The 18,377-nt window shown below is 40.8% G+C and overlaps 1 protein-coding gene across 2 annotated transcripts in view; it reads right to left on the reverse strand.

Moving 5' to 3' along the window:
* Positions 1 to 18,296, reverse strand: part of RCAN3 (RCAN family member 3) — a 30,403-nt gene extending 12,107 nt beyond the window's left edge. The window contains exons 1-3 of one of the 2 annotated variants that reach the window (XM_078073630.1): positions 18,045 to 18,296; positions 13,481 to 13,594; positions 10,223 to 10,474 (exon numbers count right to left, since the gene is read on the reverse strand). In XM_078073630.1, the coding sequence (XP_077929756.1) occupies positions 10,223 to 10,417 (195 nt within the window). In that variant the 5' untranslated portion in view covers positions 10,418 to 10,474; positions 13,481 to 13,594; positions 18,045 to 18,296. The remainder of the gene's footprint in view (positions 1 to 10,222; positions 10,475 to 13,480; positions 13,595 to 18,044) is intronic. The other variant, XM_078073629.1, reaches the window with a different exon arrangement.
* Positions 18,297 to 18,377: the final 81 nt, after the last annotated feature.

Consider the following 18,377-nt stretch of genomic DNA (forward strand, 5'->3'; position numbering starts at 1 on the left):
GTTTAAGGTGTACTCAAAGAATGATGCGCACGTGTCAAAGAGACACAGAAGCCATCTTGAAGGGGCCACCACTGGCTGAACCAGGGACAAATCACAGTCATGACAGTTCACAGGTAATGACCAAGGAAGAAGATCGGAAATCATGAATTGTACGGGTATAAGTAAATGATTATGTTAAAACTCTGATGGGGAAATAGGACATTTACAAATACCTCCCACAAAATAATTATTAATTACAAGGAGAAAGAGAGTAACCGGACAGTGGCCACACCTGGCAGACACCACCTTAGTCAGGGCTCCAAGTGAATTTTGTTGGGAGTAGGTCAAATGTCACCACCTGACGGGGCGTAGTGACAAGAGCATCACTTCTGTGACATTCCTGCCAAAGACGCACAACCTGAATCTAATCCCGAGCAAACATCCCACAAGCCCAAATTGAGAGACGTGCAATAAAATAACACGCCTATAATCTTTGAGTGTGAATACCAAGAAAGACCAGGGGAGACTAGAAATCCTCCCAGACTGAAGGAGACTAAAGGCGTCTGACATCTAAATGCAATGCTTCAAAAGGAACTGGATTTTTTTATATAAAGGACATTATTGAGACAACTGGCAAATCTTGAATGGGGGCCTGAGGATGAGAAGGGTGTAATATACCAGTGTTAATTTCCTGAATTTTGTGTTTTCTGCTAGGAGAAGGCCCTTGTTTGCAGGAAACACATATTGTAGTATTGGGGTGATGGCCATCATTGTTGGCAACTGAACCTCAAAACGGTTCAGGAAAAAAAAAGTTCTTTGTACTCCCAAACCAGTAAAGATATTTTGATGTGTACTCCCAATATATTTTAATCGTGTATCTACTTATTTATATATATACACACATACATACACATACATACGTTAGACATGTTCTGCTGCCCTTATCTCATCTATAAAACTTGTAAAAATGGAATGTCAATCAGATTAGGAAAATAGAAAGGACGTGGTTACCGAAATTAGTTTATGAAGCTTCAACATAAATGTAGGGAGTACTGGTATCCTGACCCCGCAGATGATGCTCCCAGTCTTACTCCGCACAGACTTAATGAGCAGCCAGCTCAAAAGCTGGGCTCTGGGCCAGGCAGTGTGGTGGTGACACACGTGCCCATTCCCGAGCTGGCTCACTCCTGAGTTCTCTGCACCCACGGGAGCCCTGCTCTGGACAGATGAGGAACATCCACACATGGGTAATGCAGCTGTTTCTTAGAATCTAAGAGCCTTGAGTCCTGCCTTGATGTGGGGAATGGCAGATCTTTCCCAACTGAAATGAGATTATTGGGGAAAAAAAAAAATCTCTGATGCAGGATAGAAGGCATTTTGACTCTATGGACACATTAAAGTTATCTGAATGATGGTAGGATAAATTTCAATTAAATTATAGGGAGCCAAGGATGACTCAGTATTATACTGGTTCTTTCTCATCATTCAGGTTTCTCAGGTCTCAGCTCAAATGCCACTTCTGCAGACAGGTCTGCCCTGACCACTCTCGTTAAAAATGACCACCCATCAAGTCACTCCCTATCCCTCCACTGTTTTATTTTCTTCACAGTACATATTCTATCGGAATGGCTTACTCACTTGCTTGCGTGTTAATTTTCCTCTCCCTATGCTCCACAAGGGCTGGCACCTTGTTCACCGTGGTCTCCCGAGGGCCTGTAATAACCGTGGCTGGTACAGCGCTCAACAGACACCGCGTCTGTGCACCAAGCCAGAATGCGGCATCTGTAAACCCATGATGTCTAAGACCATGACAGCGAAGCCCCTTGTAATTCGGTGACATCTGAATATTGCCGATAATCAGGATGCCTAGATTACCTAATGAAATGATTCAAAGTCCTTTTTAACTCTAGGTTTTGAGATAATGTATTCACGATGGAAACCAGAAATATAACTGAAGGTAAGTGGAGATAGCAACATTTCAAAAGCTCCTGAGATATTTGAAAATCCCTAAGTGTTATAATATACTGTCGTGTGTGGTCTGAGGACCCAGCGCGAGTCCATGAACTTGCTACCAGTCCACGATAAGGCTCACTAGAGAAGTTGAGAAGAAGTGTCTAGAAACATTTTGGCAAGTTTACATTGCTGCGACATTAATCGGTCTGTGATAGTTTGGAGGAAAAACCTGGTCCTCCACTAAGCAGTGAGTTTGAGAAGCATCTGTTCATAGTTTATCCAGAAATTCACTAAAAAGTAGTAGAAATGTGAATGACCAGACTGGCAAAAATCTTAAATTCTGAAAATAGAAACTAATGATGTAATGTATGGTGATTAACATAATAAAAAAAAAGTGCGCCTTTGACTTACCAAAAAAAAAAAAAAAAAGAATGTATCGGTGATGCTGTGGTGCAATAGGAAGTCCTACATGGCTGGCAGGAATGCAAACAGGTACAGCAACTTTAGAGACCATTGGACAGTATTTGCTAGGATTGAAGAAATGCAACCTTATGAGCCAGCAATATCAGTCCTAGTTATATACCCTGAGGAACCCCCTTGCACCCCCACATATATAGGACATACACAGAACATTTAACATCACATTAACATTGCAACAGCAACCTATCAAAAATAACCTAAATGTCCAACATAAGAAGGGGTAAACAAATTACCCCCATAAGAAGGGGTAAATTTATAGAATGGGACATTAGACAGCAAGCGAAACAATACATATTTCAACATGGATTAATCTTACAGATAAAATGTTGAGGGGAAAAAAAGAATTCATACTATATGCCATTTATATAAAATTTAAAATAATGTAAAATGACGTATTTCACTAGAGTTTTAAGCATACAGATCCTGCACGTTTTCTTAGATTTATACTTCAATATTTCGTGGTGCTACTATAAATGGTAATGTTTTTTAAATTTGTTTCCAGATGTTTACTGCTAGCATAGACGGTACAGTTGATTTTGTATATTGACCCCATATCCTACAATCTTTCTGAACTCAGTTATTAGTTCTGACAGTTTCTATGTCAATTCCTTTCCAAATGGACAATCATATCAATTGCAAATAGAAGATTTTAAAAATACAGTTGACCCTTGAATAACATGGGTTTGAAGTGTGGGTCCACTTATACGTGGATTTTTTTTATGCAGGATAGTCCTGTACGTGTATTTTATCTTTCTTGTGATTTTAATAATTTTTTCTAGCTTACTTTATTGTAAGAATACAGTATATAATACATATAACACACAGAGTATTAATAGTATAAAAAGTATAAATAACGACTATTTATGTTATTGAGAAGGCTTTTGGTCAACAGCAGGCTATTGGTCATTAAATTTTGGGGGAATCCAAAGTTTTCAACTCCATGGACGGTCAGTGCTCTTAACCCCAGCATTGTTCAAGGGTCAACCATAGTATATATATATATACATACACAGTTAAGTTGAACCAGAAGAAATACCAATATTTGACCATCTGACCTATAAATACAGCAATTTCATATGGTTAGACTTAATAAAAAAGTTGAAATTGCATGGGAAATCATAAGCACTGAGTTCAGGATAATGGTTATCTGTGGGAGGAGACACAAGGGGTTCAATTATATTAGTACAATTTTATTAGCTAAATTGGATGGGTACATGGGTTTTCTTCATGTTAGTCTTTATCCCTTTCAAGTGACCTAAAAATTGCCCTTTGTTTAAGAGCTTGGGATGGTGCCTTCACACAAGAGAAATAACAAACTTGGAAGTCATTCACCTGTGTCTCACCTGGACGCCTTGGGTGAGCGGGGGCCAAGGCAAGGTCGCACACAGGGAGCTCGTTTGGGGAAGTGACTGCATGGGACAGAGTGGAAACCGTGAAACAGGGAAGGACGGAAAGCCAGTCCTCCTCCTGTCCAGGTTCTGTTATCGAGCCGGTCACCTCGGTGGCCAGCCAGGGTGTGATCTGGCCGGGAGCCCCGAGAAGGCGGTGAGAAGACCCTCAGAACTGGCTTCCGTGGCAGAAGAAGGGGGGTTCATTCACGGGCTTTAATCCCCCACTGGCCAAGGGTTGCCCTGTGGGATGCGAACTCCCTCCCATTTCCCTTTCTGCACAGGCACTGGGATGGCTGAGGCACCTCACGCAAGCGGCAGAGAAACGCTGGGACGAAATGCTATCCATGGTGTGGCAGAGGTTGCGAGATTCCACCCACGCACAGGTGGCTGCTCTAGCGACAGCTGGAGTGAAAAGGTGGGCCAAGAGGATGTGAAGTGGGGCAAGGGAGGTGTCCAATACATACAGATCACACACACGTGTGTGTGTGTGTATATGCACATAATATACGCATGTATATGTAAAAGCGTATTAAAAGAATGTTAAACTCAAGAAAAAAATTTTTTTTTACTTTTCTTTTTACATATTTTTATTACGGTAAAATATACAAAACACAGAATTTGCCATTTTAACCGTTTTTAAGTGTACAATTCAGTGGCATTAAGTATATTCACACTGTTGTGGAACACCACTATCCATCTTCAGAACTTTGTCATCATCCCAAAGTGAACCTATGGACCCACTAAACTATAACTCCCCATCCCCCATTCCCTCTGGTCCTGGCAACCACCATTCTACTTTCTGTCTCTACGAGCCAGACTGCCGTATCTCATACAAGTGGAATCATACAATATTTGTCCTCTTGTGTCTCTTGTTTCACTCAGTATGTCTTTCAAGGGTCATGCATATTATAGCATGTATCAGAATTTCATTCACTTTTAAGGGTGTATAATATTCCATTGTATGTATATACCACATTTTATTTATTCATTTATGCATCGATGGACCTTTGGGTTGTTTCTGCCTTTTGGCTGTTGTGAAGGATGCCGCTGTGAACACTGGTGCACAAATACCTGCTCGAGTCCCTGCTTTCAGTTCTTTGTGTTTATCTCCAAAAGCAGATTGCTGGATCGTATGCTAATTCCATGCTTAATTTTTTGAGGAACTGCTACACTGTTTTCCACAGCAGCTGTACCATTTAACATTCTCACCAACAATGCACAAAGGTTTTCAATTTCTCCACATCCTTGTCAACACTTTCTCTGTTTTTATGATAGCAGCCATCCTAATGGGTGTGAGGTGGCATCTCATTGTGATTATGATTTGAATTGCCCTAATAATTAGTGATGGTGAACATCTTTTCATGTGCTTACTGGCTATTTGTATATCTTTGGGGAAATGCCTATTCAAGTCTTTTGCCCATTTTTCAACTGCGTTGTTTGGTTTTTGTTGTGGAGTTTTAGGATTTCTTTATAGATTCTGGATATTAATCCTTTACCAGATAATATGACTTGAAAATATTTCCTGCCATTCTGTAGGTTGCCCTTTCATTGATGGTGTCCTCTGATGTATACATTTTAAATTCTGATAAAATCCAACTTATTTTTTCTATTGTTGCCTGTGCTTTGGGTGTCACATCCAAGAAATCACTGCCAAATCCAATGTCAAGAAGCTTTCCCTCTGTTTTCTTATAAGGTGTAAGATAAGGGTCCAACTTCACTCGTTTGCTTCTGGATATCAAGTTTTACCAGCACCTTTTGTTGAAAAGACTGTCCTTTCCGCATTGAATTGTTTTGGCACCCTTGTTGAAAATCATTTGACCGTATGGGCCAGGGTTCATTCTGGGCTCTATATTCTATCGCACTGGTCAATATATTTGTCTTTATGCCAGAACCACATGGTTTTGTTTGTTTGTTTTTAAAGATTTTATTTATTTATTTGACAGAGAGAGACACAGTGAGAGAGGGAACACAAGCAGGGGGAGTGGGAGAGAGAGAAGCAGGCTTCCCGCGGAGCAGGGAGCCCGATGTGGGGCTCGATCCCAGGACCCTGGGATCATGACCTGAGCTGAAGGCAGACGCTTAACGACTGAGCCACCCAGGCGCCCCAAGAACCACATGGTTTTTAAAAATTTATATTGAAATATAATTGACATATAAGTAGCACAATGTTTTGGTTACTGTAGCTCTGTATTAAGGGAATGTATCTTAACATAATAAAGGATATACCACAAGCCCACAGCTAATATCACACTCAATGATGAAAAGGTGAAAGCCTTTCCTCTAAGATCAGGAACAAGACAAAAATGACCACACTCACTACTTTTATTCAACATAGTATTGGAAGTCCTAGCCAGAGCAATTAGCCTAGAAAAAGACATAAAAGACATCCAAATTGGAAAAGAAGTAAAACTGTCACTATTTGCAGATGACATGATATACATGTCATAGAAAACCCTAAAGACTTCCAAAAAATCCTGCTAAAACTAATTAAAAAAAAAAAAGACAACAACTAATAAATTCAGTAAAGTTGCAGGATACAAAATCAATACACAAAAACCTGTTGTATTTCTTATATTTATAACAAACTGCCGGAAATGGAAATTAAGAAAACAATCCCATTTACATTTGCATCAAAAAGCATAAAATACGTACGAATAAATTTAACCAAACAGGTAAAAGATTTGTATATTGAAAACTACTAGACACAAATGAAAGAAATTGAAGAATTTATAAATAAATGGAAAGATATTCATGCTCATGGACTGGAAGAATCATTATTGTTAAAATGTCCATACTACCCAAAGCAATCTATAAAGTCAATGTAATTGCTATTAAAATTCCAGTGGCATTTTTCAAAGAAATAGAACAAAGAATCCTAAAATTTGTACAGAACTACAAAAATCCCTGAATGGCCAGAGCCATCTTGAGAAAGAACAAATCTGGAGGATCACACTCCCTGATTTTAAACCATATTACAAAGCTACAATAATTAAAACACTATGGTACTGGCATAAAATCAGACACACAGATCAATGAGACAGAATAGAGAGCGTGGATTAAACCCACACATACATGGTCAATTAATTTCCAACAAAGGAGCCAAGAGTATACAATGGGAAAAGGACAGTCTCTTCAATAAATGGTGCTGGGAAAACTGGACAGCTACACACAAAGAATGAAACTCAACCATTATGTTACACCATACACAAAAACTCACTCAAAATGGATTAAAGACTTGATGTAAGACCTGAAACTATAAAAAATCCTAGAAGAAAAATTACGTGATAAGCTCTTTGTCACAGGTCTTGGCAATGATTTTTTTAATCTGACACCAAAACCAAAAGGAACAAAAGCAAAAATAAGCGTGACTACATCAAACTAAAACACTTCTGCACAGCAGAGGAAACCAACAAAATAAAAAGGTAACCTACTGAATAAGAGAAAGTAGTTGCAAGGCATACTTCTGGTAAGGAGCTAATATCCAAAATATATAAAGAACTCATAAACTAAATAGAAAAAACCCACACAATCTGATTTGAAAATGGGCAGGAGATCTGAATAGACATTTTTTTTTCTTTTTGAAGATTTTATTTATTTGACACAGAGAGAGTACAGATAGGCAGAGCAGCAGGCGGAGGGAGAGGGAGAAGCAGGCTCTCCGTGGAGCAGGGAGCCTGACACAGGACTGGATCCCAGGACCCTGGGATCATGACCTGAGCTGAAAGCAGATGCTTAACCGGCTGAGCCACCCAGGCGCCCCCTGAATAGACATTTTTCCAAAGAAGACATACAAATGGCCAACAGGCAGACCAAAAGATGCTCAACATCATTAATCATCAGGGAAATGCAGATAAAACCACAATAAGGTATCACCCTCACACCTATTAGAGGGGCTACTGTCGAAAAGAGAGGGGATAAGCGTAGGCGAGGATGTAGAGAAAAGGGAACCCTTGTGCACTACTGGTGGGAATGTAAACTGGTGTAGTCACAGTGCAAAATGGTATGGAGGCTCCTCAAAAAATTAAAAACAGAACTACCATATGATCCAGCAATTCCACTTCTGGGTATTTATCCCAAGAAAACAAAAACACTGACTTGAAAAGATACCTGCACCCCCATGTTTACTGCAGCATTACTTACAATAGCAAAGACAGGGAAACAGCCTAAGTGCCCATCAATGGATGAGCGGATAAAGAAAATGTAGTGTGTGTTGCGTGTGTGCATGTATATACATACATACATACACAACAGGCACACACAATGGAATGTTATTCCGCCGTTTAAAAAAAATCAAATCTTGCCATTTAGGACAACATGGATGGACCTTGAGGGCATTATGTTAAGTGAAATAAGTCGGACAGAAAAAGGCAATTACCATTATGATCTCCTTTCGATGGGGGATTTAAAAAACAAAACAAACAAAATGAACTCATAGATACAGAGAACAGATTGGTGGTTGCCAGAGGCAGGGGGAATGGGGTGGCAAAATGCGTGAAGGTGGCCAAAAGGTACAAACTTCCAGTTATAAAATAAATATTCTGCAGTTTCAGATATTACCATTAAGGCTTTTATATAAAATTTACCACGACTAAGAATTATGTATAACATGAAGTCTACTGACTGAACTGCCAGTGGAATTTCTGCTGATATGATTTCCAATTTAATTTAGGTTAGATATAATCCCAAATGGTTTTTAAAATGAAAACCGAGAACGCACCACTTTGGCAAGTTAAAGAAAACTTCCTAGGCTACACTTAAAAAAAAAAAAAGAAAAAAGAAGTTGGAACAGATACCATTGTGAGGTTTTTTGAGAAAGAATCCTTAGGAATATAATTTTAAGATAAATTAGTAGTACATGTGGTGTTTCATGGATCACAAATAAACAGCAAGGTTAATGTAATTATTATACAAAAATGTAGAGCTCTTAAAAATTTTGAGAAAACTAGGAAGGACGATTTCAAAAGGTCGGCATCATGGCTGACCTCGAGAAAGAAAACACTTGCCAATGAAAACAAACCTGAAAGGTACAGAACTGGCGGCGGTCATCTCTCCCCCTCGCTCTGCTCTTCACATGTTGTCCGCGGACCTTCCTAATACGTACTTCTGATCGTCACCCCTTTGCTCAGAAGACTATTTCCCGAAGAAGGGCAGCTCCTTAAGCTCCGCAGGATGCCCCACGCTCACCTTTCCAGCTGGATTTAACTTCACTTTGGCTCCGCTTCACCTGTGCACCAGCCACAAGAGCTCCTCCCTGAAGTGACCACACTCTCGGGAGTCAGCTCGTTGGCTCGTTCTGGTCCCTCTGGCCAGAAGTCCCCTTCCATTCCCTGCTAACCTCCTACCCGGCTCACCGTTCTTCTCCAATGCCGTCTCCCCGTAAGATCTTTCACTCCAGCTGGCTGTCCTCCTGTCCTCGGATACCTCAGTGTACTTTCAAGTGCCGCTAAAGGCCCTAGTGTTCCATCTTATTCCGAATTACTTATCATCTCCACGGCAGGACTGTAAATGGCCTGAGGCAGAAGCTGTTTCATTCCTACTCTATCCCTGGAAGCAAGTGACACAGTGCCTTGCACACTCGAGGCACTCAGTATGTAGTGAGTCAAACCACATCAAGTTTTCCCCAAGAAAGCCACTGGAAGGAAAACACTTTGGGTGCACAGACAGAAAATTAGGTTTGGTATGTTGAGAAAAAGTCTCTGCACATGCAAAATTTCTACCAATGACAAGAATATTTTACTTTGGTACAACTAAGACCTATAGGCTTTTGTGAGGTCATGATGGGGAAAAAAAAAAAAAAAGCCACACACAAAACCTCTCTTTCCAGGTAAATAATGAATGAACTAAAGGAGAGCAGACTTTAAAAAATAAACTCAATCATTTTCCCCCAACTGTAGAAAGTAATACCAGAAATGTTAACAATTCTGTTACAGTGAATTGATAAATAGTCCTAATTATGTCATTAGACTCAGAAAAAAGCTTAAAATACTTCTGGCTTGCGTGAATTTACTTCCAAGTTAATAGGAAGCCAGGATAAAAATCACTAGCTTTTCCTTAATCACAGGCTCCAAAAATGAATGAATGAATGAATGATTGAATAAATCAGGACTTAATAAGACCTGAATGAATGAATGAATCAGGACTTCATAAGACCTGGTTCAGAGTTCACTATAAACTGGTGCTTCTCAAAATATTTGTGGGAAAGGACTGGTTTTGAAATACTTCCTATGTGTTGCAGACCAGTACTCTCATAAAATACAATTAAAATGCTGCAGCAATGTTTAAAGCTTGATGCGTGCTTTTTGTACTTGTCATGGGCCAGGAACGAACTCTGCAAACGGGCAGCAGCAATCCACTGTTTCCCCGTAGCCACAAACATTGAACCAATAGCAAATGCAGGGGAAGGCAGGATATGAGCCTACCTTCTGCTCTTGCACCTCGAACACAGCTTCATGGACACTGCAAGCAAAAAGTGAGGTAGGCAGATCGCTGAAATCCATCATCTCCTCCAAATCATCTTCATTTTCACCAAAAACCATCTCTTCTTCCTCTTCTTGGTCACTGCTACAGAGATCTGACTGGCTATCATTCCAAGATTTCATAGTGTCCCTCAGCATTATCCCCTAGAAGCAGGTCTTTTCTGTTTTTAAAGTCCTAAGGTGTCTACCAGGCATCTGGTGTTAAAAAAAGAAAGAAAGAAAGAAAGAAAACAGCATAAAGATAAGACTTTGAAGGCCAAATACTGTTTCAGTCAATTCTCAAGACAGCAGTTCATCAATGGAAGCAATTTTATTCAGGAAAGATTAACCAGAGTTTAAATCAATTCATTACAGTCCACATAAATAACATCTATATATTCTAATTTGATTTGCTTAGCATATTTTATGTAATATATTTCACTGGCAATGATGTATGACAAAAAAAGGCAAAAAGTTTTCTAGGGAAATTGAGAAAAAAAAAGGGGGGCAATACAAAATGAGCTAGCATGAATCTGTACGCTAGTTTACAAGCAGTAGGAAAGCAAATGTGAACCAGAACTGCCTTCACATATTTGTTTTGGGTTTTCGGTCTACAACACGGAAACTGGCAGCGTTTTAAAACCCACACAATCCATGCACCATCTGCACCGTGAAATCTGTCTGCAATGACACGACTTCACCTTTCTTAACCAATCTGTTCTTTTTGAATATACTCCCAAAGAATTAAGTTCCACAGAACCAGAAGTTCTATACAAAGTGGGTCTTTGTTAATACTAGAAATATTTAGGGCACCTGGGTGGTTCAGTCGGTTAAGGGTCTGACTCTTGGTTTCAGCCCAGGTCAGGATCTCAGGGTGGTGAGATCGAACCCCGTGTCAGGCTCTGTGCTGGGTGTGGAGCCTGCTTAAGATTCTCTCTCTTCCTCTCCCCTCCCCCACCCCGAATAAATAAATTAAACAAAAAAGATTTTTTTAAAGTCAAAATCTGACACAGACAACAATCAAAGAGATGTCCTTTTTCTGAGCGTTTAAAAATTAATCAAGGCATGGAGCCGATAGTGTCCCTCTGTTAAATAATGGAACACAGTCTGTCTTACATGGACTTTATGTGCATGTCTGTCTCCTCTGATGAACTAACTCTAAGCACAGTGCCTTGAGCATAACACCTTTCAAGATGCTGAAATGGAATTTAAGAAATACGAATCAGGCACAGAAAAATTAAGTGATCGTGATTATTACTAGCTATACTACTTCATTTGTGATTTTCCATGTTATTTCAAAGAACACAATGCTGTAAATATATGGCTCATACAGTGTACGTAACAGATGTTAATGATAGGCTAAAAACAGCAGAGTTGTTTTTTTTTTTTTTCCTTTCCATTATTCAACTACACCCATCAGGAAAGACTAATCCCCAAAAGTAAAATCCTTACTCATTTTAATAAACGTTTTCTGAATGCCCACTGCATGCCAGGTATTATTAGGGATATTAGACGAGTAAGAAATAGTTCTTAACCTCAAGGAGCTACCACCAAAGCAGAATTTCTTCTCCTCCACAATGCTAACCACTCCTAAAGGATCTCATTCCATGAATTAGCTCCTACACTTTCAATTTCTCCTTCTGTTCCTTTTCCTGGGTAACCACACCTCTTCAAGATTCCCACCCCCACCCACTCAATCTTAAAAAAAAAAGAATACCTTTCCTTGTGGATTCTACCTTCCCCTCCATCTACCTCTCCGCCTGCCTCTCCTTCACCTTTCCTACCAATTCCCTGGAAAAAGTAACCTGTTCTGCTGTGTTCTGTTCCTCAACTGCAGTCACCGGAAAATTCGGTGCCACTGTGCTTCTGCCACTGCCGTTGGGCTGAAACCGGCCTCAGAGGCACTGCGCCCACCCATCATTCAGCCTGCAACCTCTGCCTTCGGTCCCCGTCCTTCCTGCTCTCCCTCCTCGCCACCTGTCTCTTTCTCCACCCACCCTCTACAACTTCCTCTCTCTGAGGTTTCATCCCCTTCCTTCCTCCTCATCTTATTCTTCTTGGGCGATTTCACCCACACTCGAGCATTTAACCACTTAACCACCAGGGCTTCTCCGCTGTGTTTCCCGCTTACCCCATGCTTCACACACACCATACTGCCTCTCACTTTCCACAACGAATTGTAAGCTGGGAAGGATGTCACCAGAGCAAGAGCAGAATTTGGGGCAATGAAGGGGAGGGGAGAGCTTGGAAAAAGTACATGAGCCCAAGAAATTCTGATCTGCCTCTAGCTCTTTCCTGCCTCCACACACTGAAAAATCACTGATCTGTAGGATTCATATATCCAGACTCAACCTCTCTCTCCTGACTTCCAGACTTGTATTTTTAGCTATTACACATATCTACCTGGGTAGCCCACAGGTACTATCGTTATTTTAAACGTTATGCCACTAATTAGATTATTGTGCTGGAAATCTCCAATCGGGAAAGGGGCCTGGGGGGGGGGGATGGTATCTCACTGGGGTTTTCACTGTAATCTTTTCTTCCAGACTAAGTTGTCACTTAAGAGTTCATAGCTCTCAGAGCACTTTGTTCATTTCTCTGTTATATACTTATCCATGACTATTTGTTTACGAAGCACTCCAAGCTACCAGACCAGGAGTGCCTTTGAATCCCCAGGCCCTGGTACAGTTTCTGGCTCACAGCATATGCTAAATTAATAAGAACTGCTGAAGGAAAGCAGCACTGTTTACCCCACTGATATGCAGACAAAGGAAAATTTAATTTTGCATGAGATTAGAGACAGTTTCCCTGATTAGAGATGTTACGGAGAGACTTAAGATGAACAGAATTTCAGGAGAAAAATGATAGGGTGCATTCCAGGCAAAGCCAAGAGTTCATAGACAAAGGCAGGACGGATCAGTGTGCACAAAGATCTGATGTGGCCAGAGGGTACTGTACTTGGTGGAGTGGCATGAGACAAAGTTAGAAAGAGTGGCATGGGCCAAGCTCCTTGAAAGTACAGTTACGGAGTCCCGATATAAAAACCAGTCAAGGTCAGCATGCCGATGATGGCTTTTAGGCAGGGAAATGATACAACCAACCCAATTTAACTTTCAATATCACTAAAAGTAGACTGTCTTTATATCTTATCTCTTAGAGGCTCTAATGTTTTTAATCTCGCCCCACTCCCAATCCATTAAAGAGGTGAGGAAAATACTGTGCCTGGTATTTTGGAGGCTGGAAAGTTGGGGAGTTCTGAATGGGTAGATTTGGAAATATGAGAAAATCAAGCTATTTTTGATCAGATTTGTTCTTTCAAGATCCTTCCTCCAACCCCTAAAAAGGAAAAAAAAAAAAAATCAGAGCATAGAAAACAATCCCTCACTTGACTTAAAAAAAAAAAAAGATTCTTAGAATGTTATACCTTCATTTCCTGTTTTCTACCTTCACTTTGGGGTGAGTTTCTTTTGACAAAATTTCAAACAGAAAAGTAAGAATAGTACAAGGAATTCCTGTATACTCTTTACCCAGAGTTACCAATTAATTACATTTTTGCCCATTTTAAAAATCATTCTATTTCTTTTTTTTTTAAAGATTTTATTTATTTATTTGACAGAGAGAGACACAGCGAGAGAGGGAACACAAGCAGGGGGAGTGGGAGAGGGAGAAGCAGGCTTCCTGCCGAGCAGGGAGCCTGATGCGGGGCTCGATCCCAGGACCCTGGGACCATGACCTGAGCCGAAGGCAGTAGCCCGACTGAGCCACCCAGGCACCCCAAAATCATTCTATTTCTAAACATATACTTTTCCCCCTGAACCACTGAGAGTAAGACAACTGTGTTGTCTTTACTCCCAAGTATTTCACTGTGTGAGAACAAGATCATTTTCTTACACAATCCACAGTACAATTATCAAAACCAGGAAATTTAACACTGATATAATACTGTTACCTAAATCAGCATCTATATTCAAATTTTGTCAGTTATCCCAATAATGTCCTTATGGTTATTTTCTCTTCAAATTTTTTAGATTATTGTTAAATAATTTGCCTTTTGTCCCAAGATATTTCAATAATCTTTATAGTATTGCTACATTTTCTTCACATACACATTATTGTATATTTGATACACTTTAAAAGATTGGATTTTGGGGTGTCTGGGTGGCTCAGCTGGTTAAGCACCTGACCCTAGATTCAGCTGGGGGCATGATCTCAGGGTCATGAGATCGAGCCCTGCATCAGCTCTGTGTTAGGTGTGGAGACTGCTTAAGATTCTCTCTCTCCCTCTCTCTTTGCCCCTATCTCTCAAAAAAAAAAAAAAAATAGTAATAATTAAAAAAATAAAAGGATGGATTGATGAAATATCACAGTAACCGCAAACAAGTCTCAACAGGCTTTAAGTATATCTCAGGAATATTCAGGCTCCACAATCAATTTTCTAGATTTAAACTCTAGATTTAAGCTCCCCCAGTACTCTATATTAGGCAAATTATTTTGCTTCCCTTCCCATTTCCTCAACTGTAAAATAGAATTATAAAATAATAACCCTTAACCAATAAGGATGCCAGAAAGATTAAACGCAAAGTGCTCAGAACAATGCTTTGCATATAGTTAGTCCTCAACAATTATTTTTACATATGCACAATCTACATCAAGGCATTGCTGGGTTGAAAGGATGCCAATAATATCAGAACCATCAGTGGAACAGATATTAAAACAATAAAATGAAAAAAATACATAACCATATTATCTAATTCCAAGCAACAAAAAGGCTACAAGAAATAAAATGAATGCTTTGTATCATTTCATGAAAACTGTTCAGTGGCAGATGGGACAATGAAACCAGCTCAGAGCAATCACTGGCAGTAGTAATTTGGCTCCAGGAAGAACACATTTAAAGATTTAAAAACAGAGAGCTAGCTGAAAAAAAAAAAAGGCCACAGTTCCTTTTTTATTGGCTTCACGGAATTTTATGTTGTAATTCAGTGCACACAATATTAGAGATATTATCTTTCAGATGATGGTTCTCTTGCTGAACGCAAGCCAGGACATTTTTTTGGATATAGCTTAAGTCAACATCATCAACCAGTTCCTAATTTTCTGACATCATAAATGCAGTTAGATTTGAACAGAAAGAGAGAGATGATCAAAATCAACCAGTGGAAATGACAATCTTAGCACATCTGTATAGAAATCATTTTATAAAGTGACTCTGCTGGTATTTAACAAGTAACTTGGTTTTATTAAGACAAAGAAAAAAGTTGCAAAAGTACACTGTCTCTATACTGTTGGTCCTGAAGTTGTTGCTAACTCTGTTCCACTCCAACTATTACGAGACCAAGCTGTCCTGAAGTTTACTAACCCAGGGAAATCCTGACTGGTTTAACAGAAAGGGCTGAACCAATATCCTCCAGCTTCTGTAAGCAAAGGTCTGTGCTAATCGGGGTTTAGCGTCATCTCAGGGCATATGTAGCTGTGGCCGGCTTCTGGCAAATTGTTTCTTCATGGAAATATCAAATGAGTGGAAAACTCCAAGTAGCATGACCATCCGCTCTACTACGAGCATTGTGACAAAAGTAATCCATCAAGGCAAAATGTAAGGCATGTGCATTTGACCTCTGCATTTTAAGTTTTGATCAAGAAAAGGTAAATTCCTCCTCCTCCAGGATTTTTTTTTTTTAATAATTTTTCAAAATAGTACACTTCTCAACTTGGTGAACTTTTAAAATGCCTTAGCTAGATGCACTTTATTATTTTCTGATGTATTCAAAATGCTACTGAACAATACTGGAAACAAACAGGTGCCCCCTTTCCAGCTCTACATGTGCCCTGCTGAATAACCTTGCAGTAAGTCATTTGGCTTTTTATTTGTTCTCTCATATATAAAATAAGGACAATACTCACAGATGTTGTTGAACTACTAAATTCCTTTTAAAACCTTCTAAATTAGAATTTAGACTAAATTTCTTTTTTCAAAGAAACCCTCAGAATTGTCAATATGGGGGCCCTGAATGGCTATCATGTAAGTCTCCAACTTCTATTCCCTCCTTATTTACTATTTATAGGTAGACTTTTACTGCTTTTTAGTAGTTGTGGCCAAAAAAAAAATTTTTTGATGCAAAACTAAAGTAGGTGAAAATTAGATTTTTGTATTTTTTATGTTTCAGTGACCTATGGCCTCTTTTCACAGATAATTTAGAATTGGTCCTATTATAATTATTGAGCTTCAGTGCTCCACCAGGAATAGTGGTATTTCTTAGTGTGAGAGAGAGAACAGAAACAAACAACAACAACAACAAAAATCAACTGTGGGAACAAATGAAAATAATAGGTTTTAAAGACCTATTAAGGTAGAGATATAAAAGACTGATGCTATTTGTTTTGCTGTACGTAATGCATTTTCCCTCACTAGAACCTCTACATTCTAGAGGGAGAGTGGAGATCCACTGTCTGACCCCCACCTTCTGGGGATTTTTGGGGGGTCTAAATAACAAATGGTATTGAAACTCTGGAGCTTCCCTTATTTCACAGGCTTCAGCCTAATGGATTTCCAAATCACACTATTTATCATGATGTTTTGCTTAAGTCTTTTCAACCAACAAATCCTCTGGCACCATACAAAATGTGTTTTCATTTGTAACCCCTGACATCCCACATGTTTAAAAGCTTTACAAATGTTACACTTAAATAATGGGGAAAAAATCCTGTTTTCCCTAATAGCAATGAAATCTCTTCCCACGCCAGGAAAGAAAAGGTTTGCCGTGGCAGTTAAATGTAAAGCTGACGGTATGACTGAAGAAGGGGCACAGTCCTCAAGCCTTTCTTCCTCCATCAAAAATTTCTCAATACCAACAAAAAGTCCCTGTCAAAAAGTACAAATTGGTGTGAGGCACAAAAATCTATACCCTGAGTCTCAATGTTGTATTTTTTATAATTAAATAAACTTAACCAGAGCTAATGAAATAGTCTTAAATTATTTTGAATCATATGCTGCAATAGCTACAAATACGTCAGTTGCTTCTCTCACCAAATAGTACATCAGAGACTTCCATGAAATGCAGAGAATTCTATGAAAAGTGCAAATAAACGTGGTGTGCTAGGTGATTTTCAGTACAGGGGAGAGAATATTTCTGGCTTTGAGCACTACACTAAAACAACACTTTAACGAATCCTGGTTTGTCACTGAAACGGGTCTGACCTGCTCCCGACACTAGACTCCTAATCCCTGAGGGCGATGATCAGATTTTGCACCGAAGCTGGAGTGAAGCAATCTGAAAACAGACCACTATCACTCTACCGGTCCAGACAGCAGATGGAAGCAGACAGACAAGTTTCACGAAGTTAGCGAGTTAAGTAAAGCGATGGCTAATCGTGCATTATCAAGGGGCAAGCGGGTGGAGAGGGGCTTCGAACTCCTGGCCGTCCCTGTTTTCCCGACTGCACCTTTCCTGCCTTCAGTAAAGCTGGGCCCGTCAGCTATTCCAAGAGTCAAACTGTTGCGAGAAAACTGGTGGTGGACAGGAGAGAACAATTTTCTTGGTTTTGTTCTCCAAGGCACCACCCCAGAGCTGCCGGAGAAGACGCAGGGCGCGCGAGGGACAGGACCCTGGACGCGCAGCATCTCTAGGGTCTCGGGCACTGGAACGCCCACCTCTCTCGGGTATCTGCGCTCCGTTTCTATCTTTTTCTTTAACTTTCCGCACCCCGCGCCCCCCACGCTCCCCAGTGCTGCTTGCAGACCCGGCTGGGAGAAGCCGCGCGCCGGCCCCACGCTGCGAAGGGGACTCACCTGCGCGCTTGGCCGCTGCAGGAAGGAGGGAAGGCGGGCAGGGGCGAGGCCGGGGCGGCCCGACGGGCTACGCGGGAGCCGGGGCGCCGCGAGCAGCGGGGCCCGGGGAGACGCGGCGGGCGGCTGGCGGCGACCGGAGCACAGTTCGCGCGGCTCGGGCCGCCCGCAGCCTCGCCGCCACGCCCTCGACGCTCGCCGGAGCCGCAGCCTCGCCGTGGGCGGGAGCGGCGTCAGGGCCCAGCCGGGCTGCCGGAGTCTCGCGCGCGCGCGCGCGCGCGCGCGCGCGTCCCCGCCCCGCCCCCTCCCCCTCCCTCGGCGGAGCGCGCGCGGCGC

Source organism: Halichoerus grypus, chromosome 5 (assembly GCF_964656455.1).
Source record: "Halichoerus grypus chromosome 5, mHalGry1.hap1.1, whole genome shotgun sequence".
Taxonomy (NCBI): domain Eukaryota; kingdom Metazoa; phylum Chordata; class Mammalia; order Carnivora; family Phocidae; genus Halichoerus; species Halichoerus grypus.